The 26,430-nt window shown below is 50.9% G+C and overlaps 3 protein-coding genes and 1 long non-coding RNA gene across 6 annotated transcripts; 3 read left to right on the plus strand and 1 right to left on the minus strand.

The window, feature by feature from the left end:
• Nucleotides 1-1,624: 1,624 nt before the first annotated feature.
• On the minus strand, nucleotides 1,625-16,063 carry LOC114199628 (uncharacterized). The gene is made up of 3 exons (XR_003607322.2): nucleotides 15,981-16,063; nucleotides 13,163-13,255; nucleotides 1,625-2,204 (listed from the first exon to the last, which is right to left on the minus strand). It is a non-coding gene; the product is annotated as an uncharacterized LOC114199628 (long non-coding RNA).
• Nucleotides 2,811-9,796, plus strand: DHDH (dihydrodiol dehydrogenase). The gene is made up of 7 exons (XM_028091609.2): nucleotides 2,811-2,926; nucleotides 3,296-3,407; nucleotides 3,887-4,050; nucleotides 6,132-6,384; nucleotides 8,362-8,486; nucleotides 9,289-9,442; nucleotides 9,687-9,796. Exons 1-7 carry the CDS (start codon nucleotides 2,837-2,839, stop codon nucleotides 9,794-9,796), a joined length of 1,008 nt encoding a protein of 335 aa, XP_027947410.1. The 5' UTR covers nucleotides 2,811-2,836.
• A 1,820-nt stretch (nucleotides 16,064-17,883) lies between the features above and the next one.
• Nucleotides 17,884-21,922, plus strand: BAX (BCL2 associated X, apoptosis regulator). Of its 3 annotated transcripts, XM_028091612.2 has the most exons (6): nucleotides 17,884-17,980; nucleotides 18,554-18,605; nucleotides 18,696-18,842; nucleotides 19,169-19,304; nucleotides 21,224-21,328; nucleotides 21,757-21,922. In XM_028091612.2, exons 1-6 carry the CDS (start codon nucleotides 17,947-17,949, stop codon nucleotides 21,859-21,861), a joined length of 579 nt encoding a protein of 192 aa, XP_027947413.1. In that variant the 5' UTR covers nucleotides 17,884-17,946; the 3' UTR covers nucleotides 21,862-21,922. The 3 variants fall into 3 exon arrangements, with proteins under 3 accessions (XP_027947413.1, XP_027947414.1, XP_027947411.1); XM_028091613.2 differs by lacking the exon at nucleotides 18,554-18,605 and having other exon boundaries at nucleotides 17,913-17,980; XM_028091610.2 differs by lacking the exon at nucleotides 17,884-17,980 and having other exon boundaries at nucleotides 18,012-18,605.
• Nucleotides 21,923-24,938: 3,016 nt separating this feature from the next.
• Nucleotides 24,939-26,430, plus strand: FTL (ferritin light chain). Its single transcript, XM_028091616.2, has 4 exons — nucleotides 24,939-25,262; nucleotides 25,433-25,579; nucleotides 25,864-25,989; nucleotides 26,106-26,430. The coding sequence occupies exons 1-4, from the start codon at nucleotides 25,161-25,163 to the stop codon at nucleotides 26,256-26,258; spliced, it is 528 nt and encodes a 175-aa protein (XP_027947417.1). The 5' UTR covers nucleotides 24,939-25,160; the 3' UTR covers nucleotides 26,259-26,430.

Raw genomic sequence — 26,430 nt, forward strand, 5'->3', positions numbered from 1 at the left:
GACCCTGGAGGCTCTTTCTGGAATTCCTGGCGAGGAGCTGGCTGCACAGCGTCTTCCCCTCTTGCCATGATTTCAGTGTCCTCCAAGGTCTGCACATGATGTTTCCTGCAAGTCCTGGAGAAAGTGCTGGTGCCCAAGCTCAGACTGGATTTGCCACACTTCCAACACCATTGTTTTGCTTGTCTCCATAAAGACAGTAAGAGCTAAGAAGTGGGTCTCTTTCTCAGGTTACAGACCCACAGTGTGGCCACCTGAGCCCAGCCAAGCACCCCTTGCCAGCAGACATCAAGAGAATGGGTTCCTGTATATTCACTGTTGCCCTACCTGTACATTCTACATCATCTTATGCCCTCCGTTAATCCCTTGGCTCTCACTCCACGTCCCAGAAATGCTATCATGTGCTTAACACTGGTGATCCACCTCTAGTTCAGTGTCAGACCTTCTGCACACAGGCTTCTCGTCCCAGGTCAGTGATTTTCCTAACTTGATTACGAATTAAATTAAACACAGCCATCACAGTTCAGTGTGTGTACTATATACCGGTGGTGTCACTTGAGTTGTTTTGTTTTTTTTTTCCCACTGAAGTTTAAGTTTTTGAGATTCCGTGTATAAACAGTGTGGAATTAGTTCATCCATTTTCCTTGCTATGTGGTATCCCATTGCTAGAATTTGCCACTGTTTGTTCACGAGTTTTTCTACTGATGGCTCTTCCCGATTTTGAGCTATCACAGCCAATGTTGCAATAAATGTTCTTACATATGTCCTCCCAGGCACACATCTGAGAGTTTCTCAAGGGTATGTATCTTCTACCCACAATAGAAATCGCTGGATCATGAGACACCCTCCTTTTCTACTTTATCGGATATTGCAAAATGATTTCTCTGGGTACACGTACTCGCTGCCAACAATTTTAAGTCATAACATTTTATCCTGAAACCGTTTAAGAACTTACATAAGTAGTACAGCGAGGTCCTTTGTACCCTACACCTAGCTTCCCCCTGCCCCCCGCCAGCCCACCCCGTGACGATATCTTAGGTAAATATAGTGCATAGTCAAAACCAGGAATTGACATTGCTACATTATTTAATCCGGTACAGACCTGATTTGGATTTCACCAGCATTTACTCAGATTTTCATGCACCTTAAAAATTTCTAGTATACAGTTCTGTGAGACTTTATCCAATGTGAAGATTTGAGTATCCATCGCCACATTCAGGATACAGAACTGTTTCAACCATCCACGGAAACTCATGCCTGTTACCCCTTAATAACAGCACTCTGCCAAACCTTAACTCCTGGACACTGCTGGTTTGTTCTTTATCACTACTCTTACCCGGCAGAGAACCTGCTACTTGCCATTGGAAAATCAATACTCGGTAGACAAATGATGGTGGGAAAGGGAAAGTTGCTTTTTTCAGGAAGGTGGCAACCTGGGAAGATGGTGAACTAATGTTTCAAAGACTATCTTCCCCATCTTTTTTTCTTTTCCTTCACAGCAGTGATATTGTGTCCTCATCGCAACCCCTTAATATTTTTATTCAGCAGTTTGTGTGAACCTGGAAGCTCTGTGAGTGAAACTCAGACCTTTTTTATAAAGATTTTATTTATTTGAGAGAGCGCACAAGCAAGGTGTAGGGGCAGAGGGAGAGGGAGAAGCGGGTTCCCTGCTGCCCCAATGCTGGGCTGGATCCCAGGACTCTGAGATCATGACCTGAGTGAAAGGCAGCCATTTAGCCAACTGAGCCACCCAGGTGCCCCTGAAAATCAGATCTTAACTGAATGTCTACATGGGAAGAGAAGTGCACAGATTTGCTGTGGGTAAAGTTGGCCAGCCCTTTGCCAACTGACTTAGAGAACAGTCATTTGCTATATTTTACATCATAGGCTCTGGACCTCAGTTAATCCTCTTAAACAGGTAGATGCCATGTGACCTCGGTTTTCTAGAATAGGAAGGTGAGGGAGGCTCTGACAGGGAAACCCTTTGTGCAAAGCAATACAGCCAGGCAGTGGCAAGGAGGGACTGGGAACCAGTCAGCCTGGCACCAGCACTTTTAAGAAGCAGAACAGTCTGGTTTCTAAAACCATGCTCTTTGGAAGCAGCCAATTTGCAAGTCTTCACATCCTGGCTGTGAGATGACCATGGTGGCTCTCTGGGATGGTTTCTCCCTCTGTAAACAGGGAGCAAGAGAACCTAGTTCGCAGATCTGTGGTGAGAAATTAGAAATGAGGAAAGTCAAGCACGGAGCTGGGGGCCTGGCCACGACAGGCATTCTAGAAATATTAGTAATTATTATGTTTGCTATTACTATCTTGTCCCTCCCTCCGGACAATTCCTAAGGGTGGGCGGCTTTCGGAGGAAAGGAGTTGGGGGAAGGAGGAAGGGGGTCAGCTCCGAAGGTGACACGAAAGCAAGCCTCCCCACCCCCTCCTGGGCGGCCTGGCTGGCTACTGGGTAGAGCATGCAACTCTTGAGGTCCGGTGGGAACTTCAACCCCTCCGTTGGGCGTAAAGATTCAAAAAGATTTAAAAAAAAAAGAAAAGTGACGTGGTTAGAAGTCGCCGTTGGCGCCTAATGAAGTATTTCTGGTCCCATCCCCCACCCACCCTCCCAAAAAGCGGAGCCAACTGCGCGCCTTTCCGATGGGGATGCTAGATTTAAATAACCTTCTCCTTTGCATTGGGACTGAACTGAAGGGACAAGCAGGCCTACTGGCCAATGAGAAGTGGCGTAGCTGCAATGGGGGCGGAGAAATGACCACGCCCCCGGCTGGGCGGGGCGTCAGATCTTTAATTTCCAGGCGCAGGTGGCAAGACTTTGGGATCCCAGGTTTTGGCGATGGCGCTTCGCTGGGGCATCGTGTCAGTCGGCCTTATCTCCAGCGACTTCACGACCGTGCTGCGAACGCTGCCTCGCTCCGAGCACCAGGTCTACCCTCCCTCCGGAATCCTGTGGAAGAGCAGTCCCGGGAGCCGGGACTCCTGGGTCTGAGGGAGGAGGGAGCCTTTCTCCACACTTGTGTCCTGTGAACTCGGGTTTCGTTAAAGTTTGGGAGGGTTTTGTTCTGAACTACCGCGAAGAGAAGAAATTTAGGTATTAGGGGATTTAATAATCGCTTGCCCCAGATCTCTCTTTTTCAGGACCCGTGTCGGGCCCCCGTCACGCCCTCCCCCAGGACCCCTTCCCTTCGCCTCCGTCCTGGGGGACATAATTTTTCTTATCCTGGGGCTTTCTCCATCAACGTCCCTCCCATCCACCTGCCCCAGCCCCACAAGTCTGACCCTAGCGTCCCTCCAGGTGGTGGCGGTAGCGGCTCGAGACCTGAGCCGGGCGAAGGAGTTTGCGAGGAAACATGACGTCCCCAAGGCCTATGGGTCCTATGAGGAGCTGGCCAAAGACCCGAATGTGGGTGAGTGGCAAGGGCAGCCGAGGCCACCGCGGCGCTGCCTCTAGCCTGCTCCGTAGGATAAACAAGGCTCTGCCGGATGGCCCAATCCCTGTGTGCTTCTGGAAGGATCGGCGGCTGGAAAGCAGAATTGTAGGAACGGCTTTGGTCTGGGATTCACAGTCTAGTATGAAATTGCGTTTAGAAACAAGGCCTCCGCGGTTTGGGAGGGGCCTGAATTTGTAAGCGAGCCCGTTTAGGCTTTTTTTTTTAAGATTTTTATTTATTTATTTATTCATTTATTTGAGAGAGAGAGAGCACGAGAGCACAAGCAGCGGGACCTGCAGAGGGAAAGGGAGAAACAGGCTCCCCACGACTGTCCTTGGTTGGTGGGACCTGAGTTCCTAGGATGCTGGGGGCGGGGTCTCTAGGTTGTGGGCGGGTCCCGGAGGTCTGGGGTGGGCGGGGCTTCTGATCTCTCGACCTCCTACCTTCCAATCTAGAGGTGGCCTACATTGGCACCCAGCACCCCCAGCACAAGGCCGCAGTGTTGCTATGCCTGGCAGCGGGCAAGGCCGTCCTGTGCGAGAAGCCCATGGGCGTGAACGCTGCGGAAGTTCGCGAAATGGTTGCCGAAGCCCGATCCCGAGGCCTCTTTCTTATGGAGGTGAGGGAGGAGGGGACCTTCCAACCTCCAACGTAGCGCTTCTTGCCATTACTAAACATGGTTGCCAGTGGACGTTTTTTGGGGGGGAACACAACAGAAGGGTTTGTCAAGAACAAAGATGGCCACAGAGTGAACTGGGTGGGGTTGGTGTGTTTTCCAGGATGTAGTTGAGCTATGCCATGAAATCTGCTAGCAACATCGAGAGGCATTGCTTTAGCAAACGTGACTGCCTGAAAGATACTTTGTCAGCTTTTCAGAGTGAAAGTGGCACAGAATAGCAATAGGCAGAGTTTGGGTGGATTTCCAAGGATAGTGGTCAGAAGGACCGGGGCAATTTTCAAGGTCATCCTGCCTTTGCTTTTGCCCTTATCAGACATGGCTACCTATAGGGGAACTCTGACAGACAGCTGGCAGAGTGCCAGTAATTAAAATGGCTGCCCAGGCGCCTGCATGGCTCATCGTTAAGCGTCCGCCTTCGGCTCAGGTCATGATCCCAGGGTGCTGGGATCGAGCCCCGCGTAGGGCGCCCTGCTCAGCGGGAAGCCTGCTTCTCCCTCTCCCACTCCCTCTGTTTGTGTTCCCTCTCTTGCTGTGTCTCTCTCTGTCCATAAATAAAATCTTTAAAAAAAATAAATAAATAAAAATCAAAACAAAATGGCTGCCAAATGACCCCCTAGAAGCTATTTTCACGTTAAGGAGTATTGTGGTTCTTAAGTGCTACCTTGCTGTAGGTTCTGCCAGTAGTTCAACAGCTGCCTCTTACTTCCCCATGTCCTAGCTAGCTGTCCTGTGCCAAATATTGCTCCCAGTCTGCAAAGTTCTCTATGCCCAGGGAGTAGATAGTCAAGATTTACTATGGTTACTCAGTGCTTCTGGTTCTCACTGTGCTTCGGCAGTGCCAAAGTTCTGAATTTATTGCTTCCTTGTTTTTTATTGGCACCAGTTGTGTTCCAGATCCAATCCTAGGAACTGGGGATTCATAATGGGTAAGACACAGGCTCAGTTTTCAACAAGCTCAAGGTCTGCTACAGTCACAGAAATGGGCTATCACAGTGCCCAGTTGCACAAACTTTCATAGATATAGTACTGGGCAGTTGACGGAACACAGAGGCATCAGCCCAGTGAGGGGGATAGTCAAGGAAGTTTCCCACAGGTAGGGACTGATCTGAGCCTTAAAGGGAAAGTACATCGCACAGGTAAATGGACCTGAGGGGGAAAGCAGAGTTAAGACTTAAAACAAGACTGGGCAGGTCTCATGTATTTAGTGTGAACTTGACCTTGGACAGGCTTTAGAATCAGAGGACTCTAGACTCCATCTCACCAGTTCCTAGCTCTGTGATCTTGGACAAGTAATTTGAGACAGGGTCAACTCTAGGAGAAGGAAAGTTGCCTCTGGGGCCACGTGGAGGGTGGTCTGGAGTGGGGAGACCGCATGTATTAGTTTGCCAGGGATGCCATAACAAAGTACCGCCACAGACTGGGTGACTTAAACAACAGATATTTATTTTCTCCTACATCTGGAAGCTAGAAGTCTGCGATCAAGGTGTCAGCAGTGCTGGTTTCTCCTAAGGCCTCCCTCCTTGGCTCCTAGATCACTGTCTTCTCCCTGTGTCTTCAGGTGGTCCTTCCTCTGTGTCACTGTCCTCATCTCTTCCTGTTGGATTAGAGCCCGCTATAATGACTTCATTTTAACCTAACTACCTCTTTAAAAACCCCATCTCCACACTGGGAGGTACTGGGGTTGGGGGGCGAATGGGTGGTTAGGACCTCAACCTGAATTTGGTGGAAACACAATTGAGCCCATAAACATTGGGAGACTGGGGGACTAGTCCAGAGAAGAAAGGACTAAGGCCAGAGTTGGGGCCATGGGAATGGAGAGGAGAGGAGAGGGCAGAGGGACTCAGGGGCAGGACACAACCTGGGGACTGAGCGGGGCTGTGGAAGGGAGGGGGAGGGCTCCTGTGTGGAGAGTGGAGAGCAGCAGTACTCCCTCCCCAGAAGGGAGAGGAACGGATTGGTTAACTCCTGGGTCCTGACGTCTTTCCTTTTCCACTGTCCTTTCTCCCCTCTGTGGTGTGCAGGCCATCTGGACCTGCTTCTTTCCTGCTGTACAGGCTCTGAGGTCGGCTGTGTCTCAGGGAATTCTGGGGGATCTCCGGGTGGCTCGGGCAGAATTTGGGAAGGACCTCACCCATGTACCCCGGGCCATAGACAGAGCCCAGGCTGGTGGTGCCCTGCTGGACATTGGCATCTACTGTGTCCAGTTCATCTCTATGGTCTTTGGTGGGCAGAAGCCAGAGAAGATTTCAGCCGTGGGAAGACTCCATGAAACAGGTATTGTCTATCCTGGACTATACGATGATGATAAGAGTGATCCTTCCTCACTGGGAGCCCTGAGCTGGGGATAAGTCTCCTAGCCCATGAGAATCAGGTTAGACAGCTATAGGAACTTCCTGCCTGAAGTCAAAGAGGATCAGAGTTGAGAGTGTGGGCAGGCTCTGTCCTGGGATTTGCTGTGTGATTTTAGCCAAGGGACTCAACATCTCTGAGTCTTAGTTACTGGTAAAATGTTAATAACAGGGTTGTCATAGGGGCACGTGGCTGGCTTAGTCAGTAGAGCCTGTGACCCTTGATCTCGGGGTTGTGAGTTCGAGCCCCACATTGAGAGAAGAGAGAAAGAAAAAGGAAGGAAGGAAGGAAGGAAGGAAGGAAGAAAGAAGTACTGGAGTTGTCATAAAGAGTTAATGAAGTCAGTTTTGGTTTTGTTTTTTTTCATCTGGCTAGTTTGGCCTCATTCACACTGTGGGCTAAGTTTTAGGTGCAGCAAAAAGCAGGCCGTAGGGTGCAAGCATTTTTCAAACTTTTGCCTCTACCTTGTTTGCTACTGTTCTAAAGCCGGCTCAGATTTCAGAGGTGGGCAAGTAGCCGTACCTCTTGATGGAAGGAGCTGCAAACACATATTGCCAAGGGGTGCTCACAGCGGGATGAGAGGAATTCCCGTGGCCATCTCCGCAAATGGCCCCACAGAAGGCAGTGAATCACCAGGAAAATATACACGGGTGGATGTCACACTTTAGGAAAATCTTCTCAGTCTAACATCTGGCCAACTTTTAGGCTAAATAGTAGCTCCAAAAACAGATTTTCTTTATCAAGTGCTTTCTCTGTGTTAGGGTTATTAGAGGGATGATTCCCCTGAGCTGGATATATTGTAGATGAGGAAACTGGGAGAGAGAGTGACTTACCCAGGCTCACAGAGCAGATCCAGGATAAGAACTTGGGGCACCTGGGCCCATGTTCTCAGAGTCATGGGATCGAGCCCTGCATCAGGTTCTCTCTCCCTCTCCCTCTGCCTCTCTAGCTCATGCTCTCTCTCTTTTTTTCTCCCCCCTCCTTCTCTTTGAAATAAATTAATCTTAAAAAAAAAAAAAAAAAAGGAACTCGGGCTTATCTGAAAGCAAAAGAATTAGGTCAGTAGGTTCTTCCATCGAGGGCATGCACGGTGTGTTCCGGAACCAGGCCAGTACTGTATGTGCTATATTTAACTTAATGTTTAACTAGTGCTTATATAGCCTTTATTGTCATCTAAATAGCCTTCCAAGTGCTTTGTGCATTTTACATCACTAGGTGTAATCCTGTAACAACTGTATGAGACAGGTTCTATTATCCCCATTTTTAGAGCTGAGGAAACTGATTCTCACAAACCGATGCAACAGTCAAAGAGGGATGAAACGGAGGCTCTGAAAGGTTAAGTCTCTCTCTCTCTCTCTCTCTCTCTTTTTTTAAAGATTTATTTATTTATTTGAGAGAGAATGAGAGAGAGCTCATGAGTGGGGGGAAGGGGTGAGGGAGAGAATCTTCAAGTAGACGCCCCACTACATGGAGCCCTATGCGGGGCTCAAAGCCTCACCCCCTGACATCACGACCTGAGCCAAAATCGAGTCAGACACTTAACCGACTGAGCCCCCCAGGTGCCCCTACATATATGTTTTGTTTTGTTTTTCAAAGATTTTATTTATTTATTTGACAGAGAGAGACACAGAGAGAGGGAACACATGCAGAGGGAGGGCGAGAGGGAGCAGCAGGCTTCTGCGGAGCAGGGAGCCCGATGCGGGACTCGATCCCAGGACCCTGGGATCATGACCTGAGCCGAAGGCAGACACTTAACCGACTGAGCCACCCAGGCGCCCCATGCACACATGTTTTTAGTGCTTCATTCTTTTTTCACTGCTGTGTTAGAGACGAGGTCTCTTGCCCAACATTCCATAGTCAATATTTGACACCAGGCATTCTCCTGTCCTGTGCCTTCTCCAGGTGTGGATGACACTGTCACCGTGCTCCTCCAGTACCCAGGAGAGATCCACGCCAGCTTTACCTGCAGCATCTCTGCTCAGCTCTCCAATATGGCCTTTGTGAGCGGTACCAAGGGCATGGCCCAGGTGAGGCACGACTGGCCAAGCTGGGAACCGTGGCCCCTCACAACAGGAGTGGACCAGTTGTGGTTGTTGGAGCTGGCTATGGGCTAAAGCAGCCTTTTCCCCCAGCATTGCTAAGGAATCCATCATCGACCACCAGGCCACGGGATGGGTTCGGACCTCCAGGCTCCTTCCTGAGGGTGAACTTCCTGGTCTGTCAAAAATCTTTAGGCCTGAGGAGAAACTGGTTCTTATCAACCATTCCCAGAGGGCAGCTGTGGCCTTTGGAATTGCTTCCAGGACTGGATCCTGGCATTACCAAAGAGTGGCTTCACTGGGCTTCATGGGGCCCTGTTGCTAGAAAGAAATCCTGTTCTTAGCACTTCTGCTAACTTTAGACCTTGTCCCAGGCTTGGACTGCAGAATTTGGACCTTGCCTGGGCACATCTCTGTTTCCAGTTTGGCCTAGACTTGGGTATGGGAATATTGTAGGCTTCCCAGGGCTCTGGGGCCAAAAAAAGAATCAGGTCTCCGACCAGATAAGAAGGTACTGGATTGTCTAAGTCTCCTCCTTGCAAGGGAGATTCACACACATGGGAAGATAAGCTGTCCTCATGAGGCCTAAGCATCAGGTCAGAGAGGGTTTTGCCCCTGGGGAGATGCACAGGCTTCTACTGTGACAGTCCTGCTGCTGAGAAGTGAATCCTCAGCAATGGGGGTTGTCTTCCTAGTCTTCCTACCAGCCCCTAGCCACCAGGTGTGAGAGGGAGGCTCCCAAATATCATTAGGCTGGAGACCCCGGTAGCCACCTTTTCTCTCCCCCCAGATTCTCAACCCCTTCTGGTGCCCAACAGAGCTGGTAGTGAAGGGAGAGTATGAGGAGTTCCCGCTGCCCCAAACCCCAAGCAAGGAGTTCAATTTTACAAATGGAGCAGGCATGGTTTATGAGGCCAAGCATGTCCGGGAGTGCCTGCAAAAGGGTAAGGATGTGGAGGATGGGTGAGAGGGTGGCAGGGTGGAGGGGCAAACCCGGTAGTGGAGGTGGGCCACTCCCCAACCCTCAGCCACGCTAAGTAGCTGTCTAGAACTACAATTCCCAGGACGCCCTGGGGCATCCATCTGCCTAAACCACTCATTACTCTGCCTCATGGGATTCTGGGAATGGTAGTTCTTTTGATCTTGGAGGTATGAGTAGGAGGGGTCCCTAACTGTACTCTCCCCCAGGCCTGAAGGAAAGTCCTGTGATTCCCCTGGCGGAAACCGAACTCCTGGCTGACATCCTTGAAGAAGTAAGGAAGGCCATCGGAGTCACCTTCCCCCAAGACAAACGCTGATGCATGCCGTGAATAAATAAAGACATGGCTCCTACAGAGATCTTGGCAATGGTGGTTTGGTGGGAGCTGGAGCAAAGAGGTCACCAAAGGGGACACTAGAGAATAAATTTGGTAGAAGAATATGGGGAGGGGGAGGAAGGCAGGGTCAGGACCACATTTCTCACAAGCTCTTGGAGCAGACACCTCTGGGCAGATCCTTGGTTTGCCTACCATACCCTGTGTGACCCTGGGCGAGGAATTGTGTGTGGGTAGGAGGTGTGTCCCTAACTGCACTCTCCTGCAGCCTCTCCCCACCCCTGTTTCCTCATCAGCTGAGGAGAGACATAGTACTAACCACCCTCTGGTGAGGATTAAATGAGATGATATATGAACAGCCTCTGGTGCACGGTACATTCTCAACAAATGTTAACTGATGGCCCTTCACTTTGAGGTCAGGCCTTTCCCAAATTGGTCTCTAGAAGCTCCAGGCCTCCATTATGGTATAAAACTCATTTCAACTGGAAAGAAGGGATTTGTCTTCAGTCTCTTTCTTTTTGTTATTTTTTTAAGATTTTATTTGATTTTTTTTAAAGATTTTATTTATTTGTCAGAGAGAGAGAGAGAGAGAACAAGCAGGGGGAGTGGCAGGCAGAGGGAGAAGTAAGCTCCCTGATCAGCAGTGAGCCTGATGCAGGACTCGATCCCAGGACCCTGGGATCACGACCTGGGCCAAAGGCAGACGCTTAACCAACTGAGCCACCCAGGCGCCCTATTTATTTATTTGAGAGAGAGAGAGAGGCCGGCTCCCCACTGAGCAGGGAGCCCAACATGGGGCTCGAATCCCAGGACCCCAGGATCATGACCTGAGCCAAAGGCAGATGCTTAACTGACTGAGCCACCCAGGCGGCCCTTGCCTTCAGTTTCTTTCTTTCTTTCTTTTTTAAGATTTTATTTATTTGAGAGAGAGAGAGAACCCAAAAGGGGGTAGGATCAGAGGGAGAAGGAGACTCCCTGCTGAGCAGGGAGCCCGACATGGGACTCGATCCCGGGACTCCGGGATCATGACCTGAGCCAAAGGCAGTTGCTTAACTAACTGGGCCACCCACTCACCCTTGCCTTCAGTTTCAATGGCCTTATTGGCAAAGCCTGGGTCATATGCCCCTCTCTGTGGCAGGTTTAGGATGTCCGTCCCACTAAAATTACAAGCAGTTGGAGGGGGGCTATATGTGGGTGGTTGGCCAGCCAATTAGGGTTAGCTCTGTGCTCCAAGCAAGGTCTAACTTTCATATTTTCTGTAATAGTTTGTGTAGGTTAGGTTATGCTGCAGTAACAACAAATCTCAACCTAGCATAACAGATTTACGTTTCACTAGAGTTATGTATTAGCTGAGATCTATATACCTGGTATCTAGGCTGACAGAGCCACTAAAATCTGGAGTCCTGCCAATCACTGTGGCCAAGGGAAGAAAGCTTTGGAGGCTCTGGTACCAAAACTTAAATGCCCTAGCACATAAACAACATAAATAACCTCTTGTAATTCGTTCACAAAAACTAGCCACATGATCTTGATGAGCGAGAGAGAGAGTCCAGGAATCCAATTCTACCAGGTTCAAGAAGACAGAGATGGATACATTGGGTTTACACTAATAATTCTCACTTTGAGCAAATGAGACAGACTAGACATCAGTCAAATGAGTTTCCTATTATTTTCTATTCCAAGTGCCATTATACATCATTAAGCTATCACTACATTGGTCTCAGTCCTCTGCTTGCTTGGTTTTCATCTTTTGTGTGGCAAACATGGCTAATGTCTCTGTAATCATTCACCTACGATGGGAAAGTTTTCACTGGACATATGGCTGCCCAGCTAAAGACTACATTTCCCAGGCCCCCTTGCAACTAGGTTCTAGCCAATGGGATGTATGCAACATCTGAGTTAGGCATTTTTTAGGCAAAGAGGATGGTCTCCCTTTCAACCTCTCCCTTCCTGGTACTAGAGTAGAGACGTGGTGTTGGGCATTGGTGTGTCCGTCTTACACCATGAGATGGAAGCCATGTTTGCAGATGGTGGAGTTACAAGCTAGAAGGATAGAAAAAAGACACGACTATGGAGGTGGGCAGGCCCTGAGGTCTGCAGGGTGAGTTGGCAACCTGGAGACCCAGGAGAGCCGATGTTTAGTTTTGGTCTCAAGTCCAAAGGCCTGAGTACCCGGAGAGCTGATGGTGTACTTCTTGTCAGAAGGCCTGCAGCTTGAGATGCAGGAAGAGCTGATGTTTCGGTGTGAGCCAGAAGGTAGGAAGAAGGCTGATGTCCCAGTTCAGAGGCAGTCAGGCAGAAAGAATTCTTTCCTACTCTGAGGAGGGTTGGCCTTTTTGTTCTATTCAGGCCTTCACCTGATTGGATGGGCTCACCCACATGAGGGAACATAGTTTGCTTTACTAAGTCACCAATGTAAATGTTAAGCTCACCCAAAACACCCTCAGAGAAACACCCAGAAAAATGTAAGACCAGATTTCTGGATACTCTGTGGCCCAGCCAAGTTGACATAGAAAGTTAAGCACACACTCCCTGACATTGGAACTTCACTCCATATGTTCATATCGCTTGGTATTGCATATTCTTAGACTTTACATGAGAGGTCAATAAGCTTAATTGATGTTTAAGTCACAGTTATGTTAGCCTTTCCTAAAGCAGCTGAATTGGTCTGCCACCTTACTATTTTCCAAAGATCTCTCCTGTCCCCACTCACTTCCCCATGAAGAGTTGAAGTTCCTCTAGTTCCTCTCCTCTTAAAACTGAGTGTGCTCATGACTCAATCATAGCCACTGCAACATGGCAGAAGGTCAAGCCCCATGACTTGTGAGGTTGTCGGGCAAGGCAATGCAATGTCTTTCTTGTGAGCTGAAATACTCTTGTAACCTTCAGCCATAATGTCAGTAGTCCAGCTGTCCTGAAGCCACCAAGCCACAAGAAAGATCGAACTAACCCACACAGAAACCACATGGAAAGCCTAGAGACTCCATGAAGATAGAGATGCTCAATCAGCAGGTCCTGACCACTACAGACTCTACTGTTCCAGCTGCAGCTGCTGTCCGACTGAAAACACTGAGCGACCCCAAGCTGGAACTGCCCACCTAAGCCTTCCCCAATTCCATTACCCACAGGCCTGTGCAAGATAATAATTTTAGTATATGTGCTGCCAAAGCGAGCACTGTGCAAGATAATAAGATGATTCCTGTGATTTGAAGCTGTTAAGCTCTGGGATGATCTGTTACACAGCAATAGCTAACCGGAACATCTGAAACACCTGATATCACAACTTTTACAACATGAGAGATGGATTCATTTTTAACATGTCTAAGCAAAACTGGAACCCCCAAATCCTACCTGGTACTGGAGTAGAGACGTGGTGTTGGGCATTGGTGTGTCCGTCTTACACCATGAGATGCAAGCCATGTTTGCGGATGGTGGAGTCACAAGCTAGAAGGATTAGAAAGACACAAAAAACTTCCTAGGTCAGCCACCAGGGCCCACTGCTCCTGAATAACTTAGCACCCACAACATAAAGGGTTCCTCTTTTCCTGGTGGGGCAACTGGTTTCTATGGTGTCTCTCAATGACCTCTACTTCCTGGTCTTCATGTCCTTGTGTCTCCCCTCTCCTGTGGGTGTGCTGGATCTAGTGCTCTGGTAAAGGCAGAAGTGATGGGCTGTCCCTTCTGAGACTAAGTGATAATAGACTGACTTCAGTCCTGCTTGCACTCCTGCTTGCTCACTGTGATGCAGCCAGCTGCCATGCTGGGAACTGCCCTATGAAGAGATCTCATGACAAGGAAGTGAGGATAGCCTGTGCCCAGCAGCCAGCAAGGAACTGAGGTCCTCAGTCCAACATATCTCAAGGAACTGAGTCTTCCCAATAACCATGTAAGCATGCTTGGAAATGGATCCTTCCCCAGTTGAAACTTTGGATGAGACCGGAACCCCAGCTGACACCTTTCTGATAGCCTTGGGAAAGAATGTAAAACAGGGGACCCAGGTAAGCCACATCCAGATTCCACCTATAACTTATATCATGTAATATAATTCTATGACTTTAAAATATCTGTAAGTTATATTTTTCTTTGTTAGAAGGGTTTATTTTTATTTTTTATTATTATGTTAATCACCATACATTACATCATTAGTTTTTGATGTAGTGTTCCATGATTCATTGTTTGTGCACAACACCCAGTGCTCCACGCAGAACGTGCCCTCTTTAATACCCATCACCAGGTTAACCCATCCCCCCACCCTCCTCCCCTCTAGAACCCTCAGTTTGTTTTTCAGAGTCCATCGTCTCTCATGGTTCATCTCCCCGTCCGACTTACTCCCCTTCATTCTTCCCCTCCTGCTATACCCTACCCAATGTCTATCACCCAGCCACCCCATCCCTCCCACCCCCCCCACCACTCCAGCAACACTTAGTTTGTTTCCTGAGATTAGGAATTCCTCATATCAGTGAGGTCATATGATACATGTCTTTCTCTGATTGACTTATTTCACTCAGCATAACACCCTCCAGTTCCATCCACGTCGTTGCAAATGGCAAGATCTCTTTCCTTTTGATGGCTGCATAATATTCCATTGTGTACATATACCACATCTTCTTTATCCATTCATCTGTCGATGGACATCTTGGCTCTTTCCAGTTTGGCTATTGTGGACATTGCTGCTATAAACATTGGGGTGCATGTACCAGAAGGGTTTTAAAATATCAGTTTCTCTCTCTCCTCTTTGGATGTACTATAAGTAGCAGATTCTATTATCCTCATTGTCCTTTTTTTTTTTAGGATTTTGTATTTATTTATTTAACAGAGAGAGAACAAGCAGGGAGAGTGGCAGGCAGAGGGAGAAGCAGGCTCCCTGCTCAGCAGGGAGCCCAATGCAGAACTCGATCCCAGGACCCCGGGATCGTGACCCGAGCCGAAGGCAGCCACTTAACCGACTGAGCCACCCAGGCATCCCGCGTCCTTTTTTGTTTTAAGATTTTATTTATTTGAGGGCACCTGGGTGGCTCAGTTGGTTAAGCGACTGCCTTCAGCTCGGGTCATGATCCCGGAGTCCTGGGATTGAGTCCCGCATCGGGCTCCCGGCTCGGCGGGGAGCCTGCTTCTCCCTCTGACCCTATCCCCTCTCATGCCGTTTCTCTCTCTCTCTGTCTCAGATAAATAAATAAATAAATAAAATCTTAAAAAAAAAAGATTTTATTTGTCTGAGAGCAGGGGAGAAAAAAGAGAGAGCGAGAGCACGGGGGGAGGGGCAGAGTGAGAGAGAGAAGCAGACTCCCCACTGAGTAGGGAGTCCCGACCCAGGGCTCAGTCCAAGGACCCTGGGATCATGACTTGAGTCAAAGGCAGACACTTAACCAACTGAGTCACCCAGCCTCCCCAGCTTCACTGTCTTGTAATAATGTGTAAAGGGCGTCTGGGTGGTTCAGTCAGTTAAGCAGCCAACTCTTAAGTTTCAGCTCAGGTCATGATATTGGGGTCCTGGGTGGGGCCCTGTATTGGACTCCCTGCTCAACGGGGTGTCTGCTAGAGATTCTCCCTCTCCCTCCTCCTGCCCACGCTATTTCTCTCTCTCTCTCTCCAAAATAAATAAATAAATCTTTTAAAAAAATGCGTAAGAGATTTTTCATTACCAGTGAGCCATGGGAGAGCTATGAGCAGGGAAGGCCATGGTCAGCTCTTGGTATAGTAAGACCTTTCTAAGTCCATGTGGGGGATGGACTAGAGGGGAGGGACTGGAGGCTGGGAGGACATGGAAGAGGCTGGACCTATGAATGGGGCTGAGTAAGAAAGCCTTTGTCCAAATGACACAGCTGTCAAGCTGGACACCTGAGAGCACCCATGAGAACTTCTGTGCAACTTTGGAAAGTTCAGCCCCTTCTATGGCCTCAGTTTCCTCATCTGTAAATAGGTCATAATTATCCTAGATGTCTTAGTTATCTATCACTGTGAAATGAATTGCTCCCAAACGCTGCAGCTTAAAACAACAATAAATATTATCTCACACAATTTCTGAAGGTTGGAAATCCATGAGTGGCTTAGCAGGGTGCTTCTGGCTCAGGGTCTCTCCTGAGGTTGCAGTCAGGACATTGTTAGGGAGTGTTATCAACTGAAGGCTTGACTAGAGCTGGGGCTTGTGTTTACAAAGTGGTTCACTCACAAGGCTGACGGACTTGGTTCTTCATCACGTGTGGTTCTCTGGAAGATGACTGCTTGAGTGTCCTTACAACATGGTGGCTGGCTTCCTCTAAAGCGAGTGATCCAAGAGAGAGCAAAACAGAAGCTGCAGTAAATTTTACGACCTAACTTTGGAAGTCACACTCTGTCATTTATTTCCACTATATCCTATTGATCACGCTGCTCAGCCCTCTTCAGTGTGGGAGGGGACTACACAGGAGCATGAATACCTGGAGACTAAAATCGTCAGGGGCCATCTTGGAGGTGGGCTTCACAGTTCCAATGTAGCATCTTTGTTATTATAAACAGTTTTGACTTCAGAACTAGCTAAGTTTTCTCCCCATTACTCAACGGCTGTACTGTATAGAGGTCTGTAGCTGCATTAAAAGCCCTTTCTTCTCTTCTCTGTAATTAAGGCACAGGAAAGGCTAATTCATTGGACTGGAATAACGGGCAAAGACAAAATTAGCTTCAAAGTTAATAGTAAAAACGATTTCCCCCAAGAACATGCTTTCTTTCTCACAGAAAACTTTGTTCCCTAAAATAATAAAGTGTTGAAAATTCTATCAGTAAAAATGAAACATCCCACTCTTGCCTGTAATCATTTGAAACAGAGTAGCAGCTTCAATTTCCAATCTAGGTGCAGAGCTTCACATAAAGGCTTTCTGGACCCAGTACTCCACATCTAGATTCACCTTGTAGTTTCCAAGGGTACAAGACCCTGGTTCCTCTTCAGTCTGCACCTGATGTTGACCTGCCTTGCTTTGAGCCTATCATTTAGTTGTCATCTAAATTCTATCCTTCCTGCAAATCCTATAATAACTCTACCTTTTCCTTTGTTTGTCAAAATGCTCCACGGTTTCTCTCTTGTGTGGGCTCCATCATCACTATGGGTCAATAACTTGACTTTGTCAGACTATGTTCCTGGTGGTATTAGGCTGATGTATTAAGACTCCTATGATCTTCCATTGCTATGGCTCCCAGCCACCCTTGGGACCTAGATCCTGTCTCTTATATGCCCCACCCTTCATTATCTGACCCCAGCCTATTTTCTGAGTTTTTTCTTTTTTTTTTTTTAAAGATTTTATTTATTTATTTGAGAGAGAGAGAATGAGAGACAGAGAGCATGAGAGGGAAGAGGGTCAGAGGGAGAAGCAGACTCCCTGCTGAGCAGGGAGCCTGATGTGGGACTCGATCCCGGGACTCCAGGATCATGACCTGAGCCAAAGGCAGTCGCTTAACCAACTGAGCCACCCAGGCGCCCTGAGTTTTTTCTTTTCTTTTTAAAAAGAGATATAATAATTTCCATGCAGTAAAGTGCGCATTTCGTATGTACAGTTGCATGATTTTTTCAACATGTGTATACCCAAGTAATCATCACCTAGATCAAGATACAGCTCATTTCAGCACCCCCCACCACCACAGGTGCATGTCTCGGGGTCTTTCCCCTTTCATACCCTGCCAATCTATCAGCATAGATTAGTTTTGCCACTTTTTGAATTTTATATTCCCTTTATTTTCACAAAAACAACTCACAGACTTTAATCATCTGAAACGTCCTGCCTCAGTGAATGATAATTTTGGCCTCCGATGTTCCTTCTGCCCTGGGGAGGGCTCAAATCCTACCTGAAACTTCCGAAAATGCTGCACGAATGAATGAATGAAAGTTAAAGCTGCCATGAAACGGGTGGCCCGTAGAAGGGCGCCACGACCGGTTCCTACAGGGAAGTACGGATTGGACGGTTACGTGGAAGGGGCCGAGGGCTCCCCCGCAAAAGAGGCCGGTGCGCTCACGTGACCGCACGGCCCTGCGGGGCGACAGCGGGCGGTCGCCATTTTGCGGGGCGGTCACGTGAGAGGACGCACGCTCAGTGGGCGGTCACGTGACCAGGGGCGTGCTGCGGCCGCCCGGGCGGACCCGGCGAGAGGCGGCGGCGGGAGCGGCGGTGATGGACGGGTCCGGGGAGCAACCCAGAGGCGGGGGTGAGGCGGCAGGCAGACGGGCGGGAGGAGGGCGAGCCCCCTCGCCGGCCGGCCCCACGATCCCTCCTGCCGGTCTGGGGCCGTGAGATCTCCAAGCACTCCGGGGCAGAAACTCCCGGATCGGGCGCTGCCAGCTTCCAGCCCCCTCCCTCCCCGGGGGTTCCCGGCTCTCTGGCCTCCGTGCCCCGATTCCTTCCTGCCTGGTGCTCTCGGACCGCCGAGAAGCTGGAGACCACAGAATCCAAGCCCCCGGGGCAGGCCCGGGCTTGTCGCCGGCACCACTTCCTGGTGGGAGGGGCGGGTCTCTCTGTCCCCTCAGGCCAGGGGTCTGGATGCATGAAGTGTTCCCTCAGCCGCCTCCGCCGGAAGAACTTAGGATACTGGCCTAGGCTCCCTGCCTTTTTCTCCATCAGGCACTCAGTTGTCCGGGCCCCTAGCCACTGTATCTACGAGGAACCCAGAAATGCAGGATCCCCTAGTGTTGTCCTCCCTCAGAGATCATGAGCCACCCTGGTTCCCTGGATCCCCTAGGACCCAAGAGTCCAGGCACCTCTTCCCTCCTTTCTCCTCTAGGGCCCACCAGCTCTGAGCAGATCATGAAGACAGGGGCCCTTTTGCTTCAGGGGTGAGTTTGAGGTGTGATTATTGCCGAGCGGATTTGAGGAGTGATGCCCCATTCTGATTCTGCACCCCCCACACTCCATTCCCACTCTAGTTTCATCCAAGATCGAGCAGGGCGAATGGGGGGAGAGACACCCGAGCTGGCCCTGGAGCAGGTGCCCCAGGATGCATCCACCAAGAAGCTGAGCGAGTGTCTCAAGCGCATCGGAGATGAACTGGACAGTAACATGGAGTTACAGAGGTGTGGCCCCTGGGCCCCAGGAGTCCAGCCACTGGTCCCCTTCTTCCTCAGCCCAGGGGTCCAGCCCCCCCACCCCCAACTCTGCTCAGCACCCTGGACTCTCAGCCCTTCCCTCCTTTAGAATATCGAAACCCTTCCTCAGGGAGTCATTTTTCCCACATTCCTAAGTGTCCATCTTGTCCCTTTCCCCCATGTTGGCCCCTTCTTTTTCATGTCAGCCTGGCTTGGGCCTCAGTTTCTTTGTCTTTGGTATGAGGTAGATGCCAGGGTCTCCACACCCTGCCTGATCTTTCCTCCCCAGCACTGGCTTTCCTCTTTTCCTGCAGGATGATCGCAGCCGTGGACACAGACTCCCCTCGTGAGGTCTTTTTCCGAGTGGCAGCTGACATGTTTTCCGATGGCAACTTCAACTGGGGCCGGGTTGTTGCCCTCTTCTACTTTGCCAGCAAACTGGTGCTCAAGGTGGGCGGCTGCAGGGCAGTGAGCCCAGGGAAGCTCCACTCAGACCTATGAGGACCTAGGGGTTGTGAGGTCAACCCCTGTGGCAGCCCACTCACCAAAGGGAATGGAGAGAGCCATGGGCTGGTTGTTTGCTCCTTCATTTATTCATGCAGGATTTATTGGCCTACTATGTGCCCAACCTGTACTCGGCACCCGAGATGCAGCACCAAACAGCAGGCTAGATCCCTGCTCTCTTGGAGCTCACATTGTCCAATGGGTGCTGAGAGAAGTAAACTAGGATGATGTAATGCAAAGTGGTCAGAACGACTTCTAAGAGCGAGTGACATTAAAGCCAACATTGCGGTGATCTATGAAGATCAGGGGGAAAGACATCTGGTGGTGGCCACAGCAAGTGGAAAGGCCACGAGGCAGGACCAAGGCTGATGCGTTGAGGGCAGATTGCAAGGGGTCTTGTGAGGGGCCCCCCCACGATTGATGTTAAAGATGTTAACTTTGCCATGAGCGAGAGGAGAGTGACTGGCTGGTTTTAAACAGGAGAGTGAGGTGACCCGATTTATAAATTTAAAGGATTGTTCTAGTAAGCAAAATGTTAATTGTACAATCTAGGCTGTAGGCATATGGCTGTTCACTGTGAAATCCTTTTAACTTTAAAATATCAGGGGAGGGGCGCCTGGGTGGCTCAGTTGGTTGGGCGACTGCCTTCGGCTCGGGTCATGATCCTGGAGTCCCCGGGTCGAGTCCCGCGTCAGGCTCCCTGCTCGGCGGGGAGTCTGCTTCTCCCTCTGACCCTCCCCCCTCTCATGCTCTCATTCTCTCTCTCAAATAAATAAATAAATAAAATCTTTAAAAAAAATAAAATAAAAAAATAAAACATCAGGGGAACGGAAGCCTAACAATTTTGGGGGGGCCATTGTGGGTAGGAAAAAAGATATGGGGCAAAAGCTGGGAAGCTGGGAGGAGGCACCTGTAGTAGTTCTGGTGAATGATGACTGACCTGGCCTCCATTGGTAGCAGTGGAGGCAGGGAGTAGATTTCTTTTTTTTAATTATTATTTAAAGATTGTATTTATTTATTTGACAGAGAGAGAGACAGCGAGAGAGGGAACACAAGCAGGGAGAGTGGGAGAGGGAGAAGCAGGCTTCCCACTGAGCAGGGAGCCCGATGCGGGGCTGGATCCCAGGACCCTGGGATCATGACCTGAGTTGAAGGCAGCCACTTAACCGACTGAGCCACCCCGGCGCCCCCGGGAGTAGATTTCTTAATGTCTTTGGCAGATTGAGCTGATGAGGCTTGAATGTTGGAGGTGAGGGGGACAGCAGTCACAGTGATGGTGGGGCTATGTAAGGTGCTGGGGACAATAGGGGGGAAAGCAGCCAGATAAAGAGTGGGAAGGGGAAGTTCAGGGAGTTGGAGAGTCATGGGTATGTCTGGTCCTATCTAGCCTGGAGGTCAGAAAAGCCCTCTCTGGAGAAATTGACATTAGACCTGACATGAGAGCTTTGAGGGAGGAGTAAAAATTTGCTTTGTTGAAGCACGTTTAGGTAGAAGAATCAGCATGTGCAAAGGTCCTGAGGCAGGGAAGAGTTGGTGGGAATGAAGATATGGAAGAAGGTAAATGAGACACAAAAAAGAAGTGGAAAACTGGAATGCGATCAAGTCAGAGCCTTCATACAGGGCCTTGTGGGCTAGGATATGCCTTTTGGTCTTTACCACCTGGGGAGCCATGGAAGGTATGTGAGCAGGGCAGTTGACCGTGACAAGATCCAGTTTACAATTTATGAATCTCATTCTGAGTATGAGTGGAAGGAGACTGCAGTGGGGCAGGAGGGGAGGCAGAGTTGAGAAAGGAGGCTTGGGGCCACTGTCCCCAGACAGTGGGGACAAGGTTCAGTCCCTAAGGCCCACCCTACTCCCTGCAGGCCCTGTGTACCAAGGTGCCCGAGCTGATCAGGACCATTATGGGCTGGACACTGGACTTCCTTCGAGAGCGGCTGCTGGGCTGGATCCAGGACCAGGGTGGTTGGGTGAGGCCCCTAACCCTTCCCGTACTCCTCCGAGACCCCTGGGTCTTCCTGAGCCCACCAGTGTTGCCCTCTCTGACTCTGGATCATCAAATGGAGTCTGTAATGCATTTCCTCTCATGTCTGATCAACTCCTAATTTGTCTGCTATCCACTGACCTGTTGGTGACCCCTGACCTCCCGGTGACCTGTGACCTCTCAGTGACCTCTGACCTAATTAGTACCTTCTGTCCTTCCTGGTGCCTCCATTTCCTCTGGAGTCCCTCAAGTTTTTTGATAGCCCTTTGATGCCAGCTGTTTGAGATCCATTCGTCTTAGGCTCTTGCCCCCACTCATGCCCTATGACCACTTCACTCCCTGATTTCCTCCTGTGCTGGCCCAAGGGCTGCACCTTGGCCCAGCTGCTGAAGTGACTGATGTCCCTGTCTACAGGACGGCCTGCTCTCCTACTTTGGGACACCCACGTGGCAGACAGTGACCATCTTCGTGGCTGGAGTGCTCACTGCATCACTCACCATCTGGAAAAAGATGGGCTGAGTCCACCAGCTGCCTTGGACTGTGTCTTTTCTGCATAAATTATGGCATTTTTCCGGGAGGGGTGGGGATTGGGGGTCATGGGCATTTTTCTTACTTTTGTAATTATTGGGGCGGGGGGGGCACGGGGAGGAGTGGTCCAGGGGGGCAATAAACCTCTTTCAGGCCACACTTCAGAGTCTGAATCACTGGGAGCCCACTCCCTGGCTGTCACAGGAGACCAGGCTTCATGTGCTCACAAATCTTTTTCAAAGGAGCCTGGTGCCCTCTGGGTTACTGAGGAGTTAGGTCTCCACTCTGCCCTCCAGGAGCATGCAGTCCTGAGGGAACTGAAGATCACTGTGTGGAAGCCTACAGTGTTGTGTTGGGAGGCAGCACTGGGCAAGGCCAAGCCAAGCAGTGGATCCTGGGGCTTTAGGGAAAGAGAACAGTGCAGCAGGCCCTGGAGAACTAGGGCTTGGAAGTTTCCACCACATGGGACCAGACGAAGTTGCACTTACCGAGGTGGAGAATTGGGGGGAGAGGGGAGAGATGGGAGGCCTTGGGAGGACTTACTGGACCAGGAGAGAGCTCTAGAGCCCTGTGGAGAAGCTACTGGAGGTCAGAAGGCTGGAATCTGGGGTTCTGAGAGAGAGGACAAGGCCTGAGCCAGTGCTGTGTGGCCTGAGGGGACAGGGCTGGACACCTGTTGTGTGGGGAGGGGCTGGCCCAGTAACTGGGTGGGACCCTCCAGGAAAGCAGGCCCTAGTGAAGATGCTGGAAAGCTGCCTTGTAGATTGGACACAGAAAAGGAAATAGAGATTAAGATCACTTGGTCTTGGGCGCCTGGGTGGCTCAGTTGGTTAAGTGACTGCCTTCGGCTCAGGTCATGATCCTGGAGTCCCTGGATCAAGTCCCGCATCGGGCTCCCTGCTCGGCAGGGAGTCTGCTTCTCCCTCTGACCCTCCCCCATCTCATGTGCTTTCTCTCTCTCAAATAAAATAAAAAAATCTTTAAAAAAAAAAAGATCACTTGGTCATAGGGTCTGTTGTACCTTCTCTCTGGGTCTCTTCCCCCCTCTCTAGGTCTTTCTGTCCTCTGTCTCTCTGGGCCTCTTGTTTTCCCCCATCCCATGATCTACCCCTCACCCCCAAGATCTCAGTCCTTTTTCAGATCATTTTTGTCTCCCCACTTCCTCTCCCTCTACCTGTGAGCACTTGTGAAGAAGCCACCTCTCTGCCAATGGGGCCTACTGGAGGCTAAAGGTCTCTAAGCTGAGGTATGAATGAGTGAATGAGTAACTCAGGCCCTATTGTGACTGTGTGCCTGGGGCAACTGCCCCTCCCCCAGAGACTTTCCCCAGAGACACCAAGTAGGGGGAGAGCTGACAGATAAGATAGCAGTGAGGGAAGACTGAGTCAACTGCCCAGAGAGAGGGGCCAGTGTGACCACAGGCAGGAGACCAGGGAAAACATCAAGGCAACTAAAAAGACTGTAAGACTCAGAGACAAAGCACACTCGCATCTTGGGGGAGTGGGCCACACCTGGTTCCCAGCCAGGCTTAGTTCTCAGGGTCCCAGCCACTTTGCAGTCTGCCATGGACACGAGGTCAGTCAGTGGCCCCACCCCGCCTCTGCCTGAGACCCTTCCTGCTGAGTTCAGCATGACTCAGCACTGCCGCTTCCCTGGCCACCGGCTCACGTGCCCCTTAAGGACCCCAGATACCAGCCTGGTCCAGCAACCCCTGGGTCAGGAGACACCCCCCTGCCTGGGCTGTTTGGAGTGGCCCCCCCCCTATAAAGCAGGCCTCAGTGGCTTCAGCTCCCCTGCCCAACCCACTGGCTACCCTCATTAGGGCACTGAAAATAGGGTCAAGTTCCTGTCTTTCTCTCCTTTCCCCCCCTCTAGGACGGGGAGTTCCTTGAGGGCAGAGTCCTGGTTTGAGCCAGCTCTGCTTCCCAGACACCAGCCTGCAACTGACAGACTTAAAAAATGTACACTGGTTAAAGACACATCCCATCCACAGGTCCGCAGACCCTCCTTGTTTCCCCAGGACCCAGGGCTTCTCTTTGGGACCTTCAAGAAGCATGTGTTAAGCAAGGCAGGGACTGCTTCAGAGCCAAAGAGAATTCCAAGTCTCCGGCTGCCCTCAGAATAGTCTCCAGGAAAAGCAGCCTGAGAGAGACCCTAAAGCTTGAGTGTCATTTCAGCCTTACCTTATGCATATCAGCTTCCAGAAAAACAGGCCCCTGAAATAGCCCCAAGGTATTCCAAATGGCCCAATCTTTCAAAGGCTCCAAAGACCTCCTACCTCTTAGAAAATCCCTTACGAGGCTTCCAGAAATAGCCCAGTCCCCTATTGGGGGGGGTTGCAGGAGGACCCCCCAAGGGACTGTCCTTTTAATCTTGAAGATCACTTCATGAGTCTAAAGACACACACACACACCGCCACCCCTCTCCCAGGGTAAGAGTCCAGAAAATAAGGACTTCCAACCTGAGCTCTAGTGCTACAGAAATTCCCAATCCTTGAGTGAACCCCAGGGCTCCAGGTCCCCCCTTTCAATCCACCTATCAGAGAGAGCCCCAAGATTCCAGAAATATCTCACCGCACCGCCTTCCAAACTTCTTAATGATCCGGGGACCCCTTATCTTCCAGAGCAAACCCCAGTCATCTGGAGGTCTCCGCACCTCTGAGAAACCTCCCGGGCTCCAGAAAGGTCCATGCTCTAAGAGACAAGCCCAGAATCCAAACTACTTTCCTGAGACAACCCCAAGGCTCCAGAGTCATAATTTTCCAGGGCTCCCAGTGTCCCCATCAACCTTCCACCTACCAGGGAGACCCCCACAAACCCCACGCCCCAGAATCAGCCCCAGGACCCTTACACCCCGCAACCCACCCCCCACCTCCGCTTCCCCATTTCACAACAACCTCGCGCTACTGGCGCGTGACTTCCCCACTTCTGGGCGGGGGTCTGGGACTCCTATCAGCTCGGATTGGTCAATAGCTGGTCCTAAGCCCCGCCTTCCAGCACCGCGGGTTGGCCGATCGCTCTCCCTGAGCGCCCCACCTCCGATGGCCCGCGCGCTATAAAAGAAGCCGCCTTGGCCACGGCCTCTAGCAGTGCGCCCGGCGGTCCTGCGGATCTGATTCTTGCTTCAACAGTGTTTGGACGGAACAGACCCAGGGACGCCCCTCCAACCCGCCAACGACCACTCTCCAACCTCTTTTCCAGTCGCAACCTTGGGAGCCATCTTCTTGGCCACCCGCTGCCTCCGGGACCAGCCAACAGCCAATTTCGAGCTTACCTTACCACCAATCAACCATGAGCTCCCAGATTCGTCAGAATTATTCCACCGAGGTGGAGGCCGCCGTCAACCGCCTGGTCAACATGCATCTGCGGGCCTCCTACACCTACCTCTCTCTGGTGAGGGTCCCCAGGACGCCCCCAGCCTAAGTTGCCCCCAAGTGCGCACCTCCGGCCCTCTGCGCACGCGCTGGCCGCCTTTGTCCCATAGGGTAGTCGGAGGGCGGAGTCCGGGCTCCTGGCCGGCCTTTCTTCCCGCTAAACTGTTTTTCGCGCGTCCCTTCCCGCAGGGCTTCTATTTCGACCGTGACGATGTGGCTCTGGAAGGTGTGGGCCACTTCTTCCGCGAGTTGGCTGAGGAGAAGCGCGAGGGCGCCGAGCGTCTCTTGAAGATGCAAAACCAGCGTGGCGGCCGCGCCCTCTTCCAGGACGTCCAGGTAAGTAGTGTGCGGGCAGCGGACTACAGGTCCCGGTAGTCCGTGCGCGCGCCCAGCGCCTTGGTCGTAACGGTGTAGGCCCCGCGTGGGCTTCTGGACGATTGTGTTCACTCTCGTGCGGCGCAAAATGGAGGCGCGCGCACTTTCCCGAAGACGTAGCTGTCCACACCGCAACGGGGTCTCCTGGGATGGGTAGTTGTAGGAGCCTGGGCGCGATAGATGCAAGCTCTTAGACGCTTTTGCGGTCTATTTATCTAGTCCTGAGCCCTCTGTCCTCTGTACAGAAGCCGTCCCAAGATGAGTGGGGGAAAACCCTGGACGCCATGGAAGCTGCCCTGGTTCTGGAGAAGAGCCTGAACCAGGCCCTTTTGGATCTGCATGCCCTGGGTTCTGCCCGCGCAGACCCCCATGTAAGTACTCCCTTCCTCCGCACTTAATTGGGCAAATTTCCCTTTGAACCTCATTTCCCCATCTGTCACACTGTGGATGCGTAAGTGGCAACGTTTTCTCCTCTTCTGGCACTCAGCTCTGTGACTTCCTGGAGAACCACTTCCTAGATGAGGAGGTGAAACTCATCAAGAAGATGGGCGACCACCTGACTAACCTTCGCAGGCTGGCCGGCCCCCAGGCTGGACTGGGCGAGTATCTCTTCGAGAGGCTCACTCTCAAGCACGACTAGGAGCCTCTGGAGACCAGCAGCCTTTGAGGGGGCCCCTCTGACAGCCCCCTGGTGCCAGAGCTTGTGCCTCAGCCTCTCCCTGCAGCCACGAGGCAGCTTTTTAACCACCCTGGAGCCCTCTCCCAAGCCGTGGACCAAGTGGAAACAATAAAGCTTTTTGCAGCAGCTGGTG

Source organism: Eumetopias jubatus, unplaced genomic scaffold, assembly GCF_037043125.1.
Source record: "Eumetopias jubatus isolate StellerSeaLion01/CBP00866 unplaced genomic scaffold, mEumJub1_p1.0 scaffold_10, whole genome shotgun sequence".
In the NCBI taxonomy this organism is placed as follows: Eukaryota; Metazoa; Chordata; class Mammalia; order Carnivora; family Otariidae; genus Eumetopias; species Eumetopias jubatus.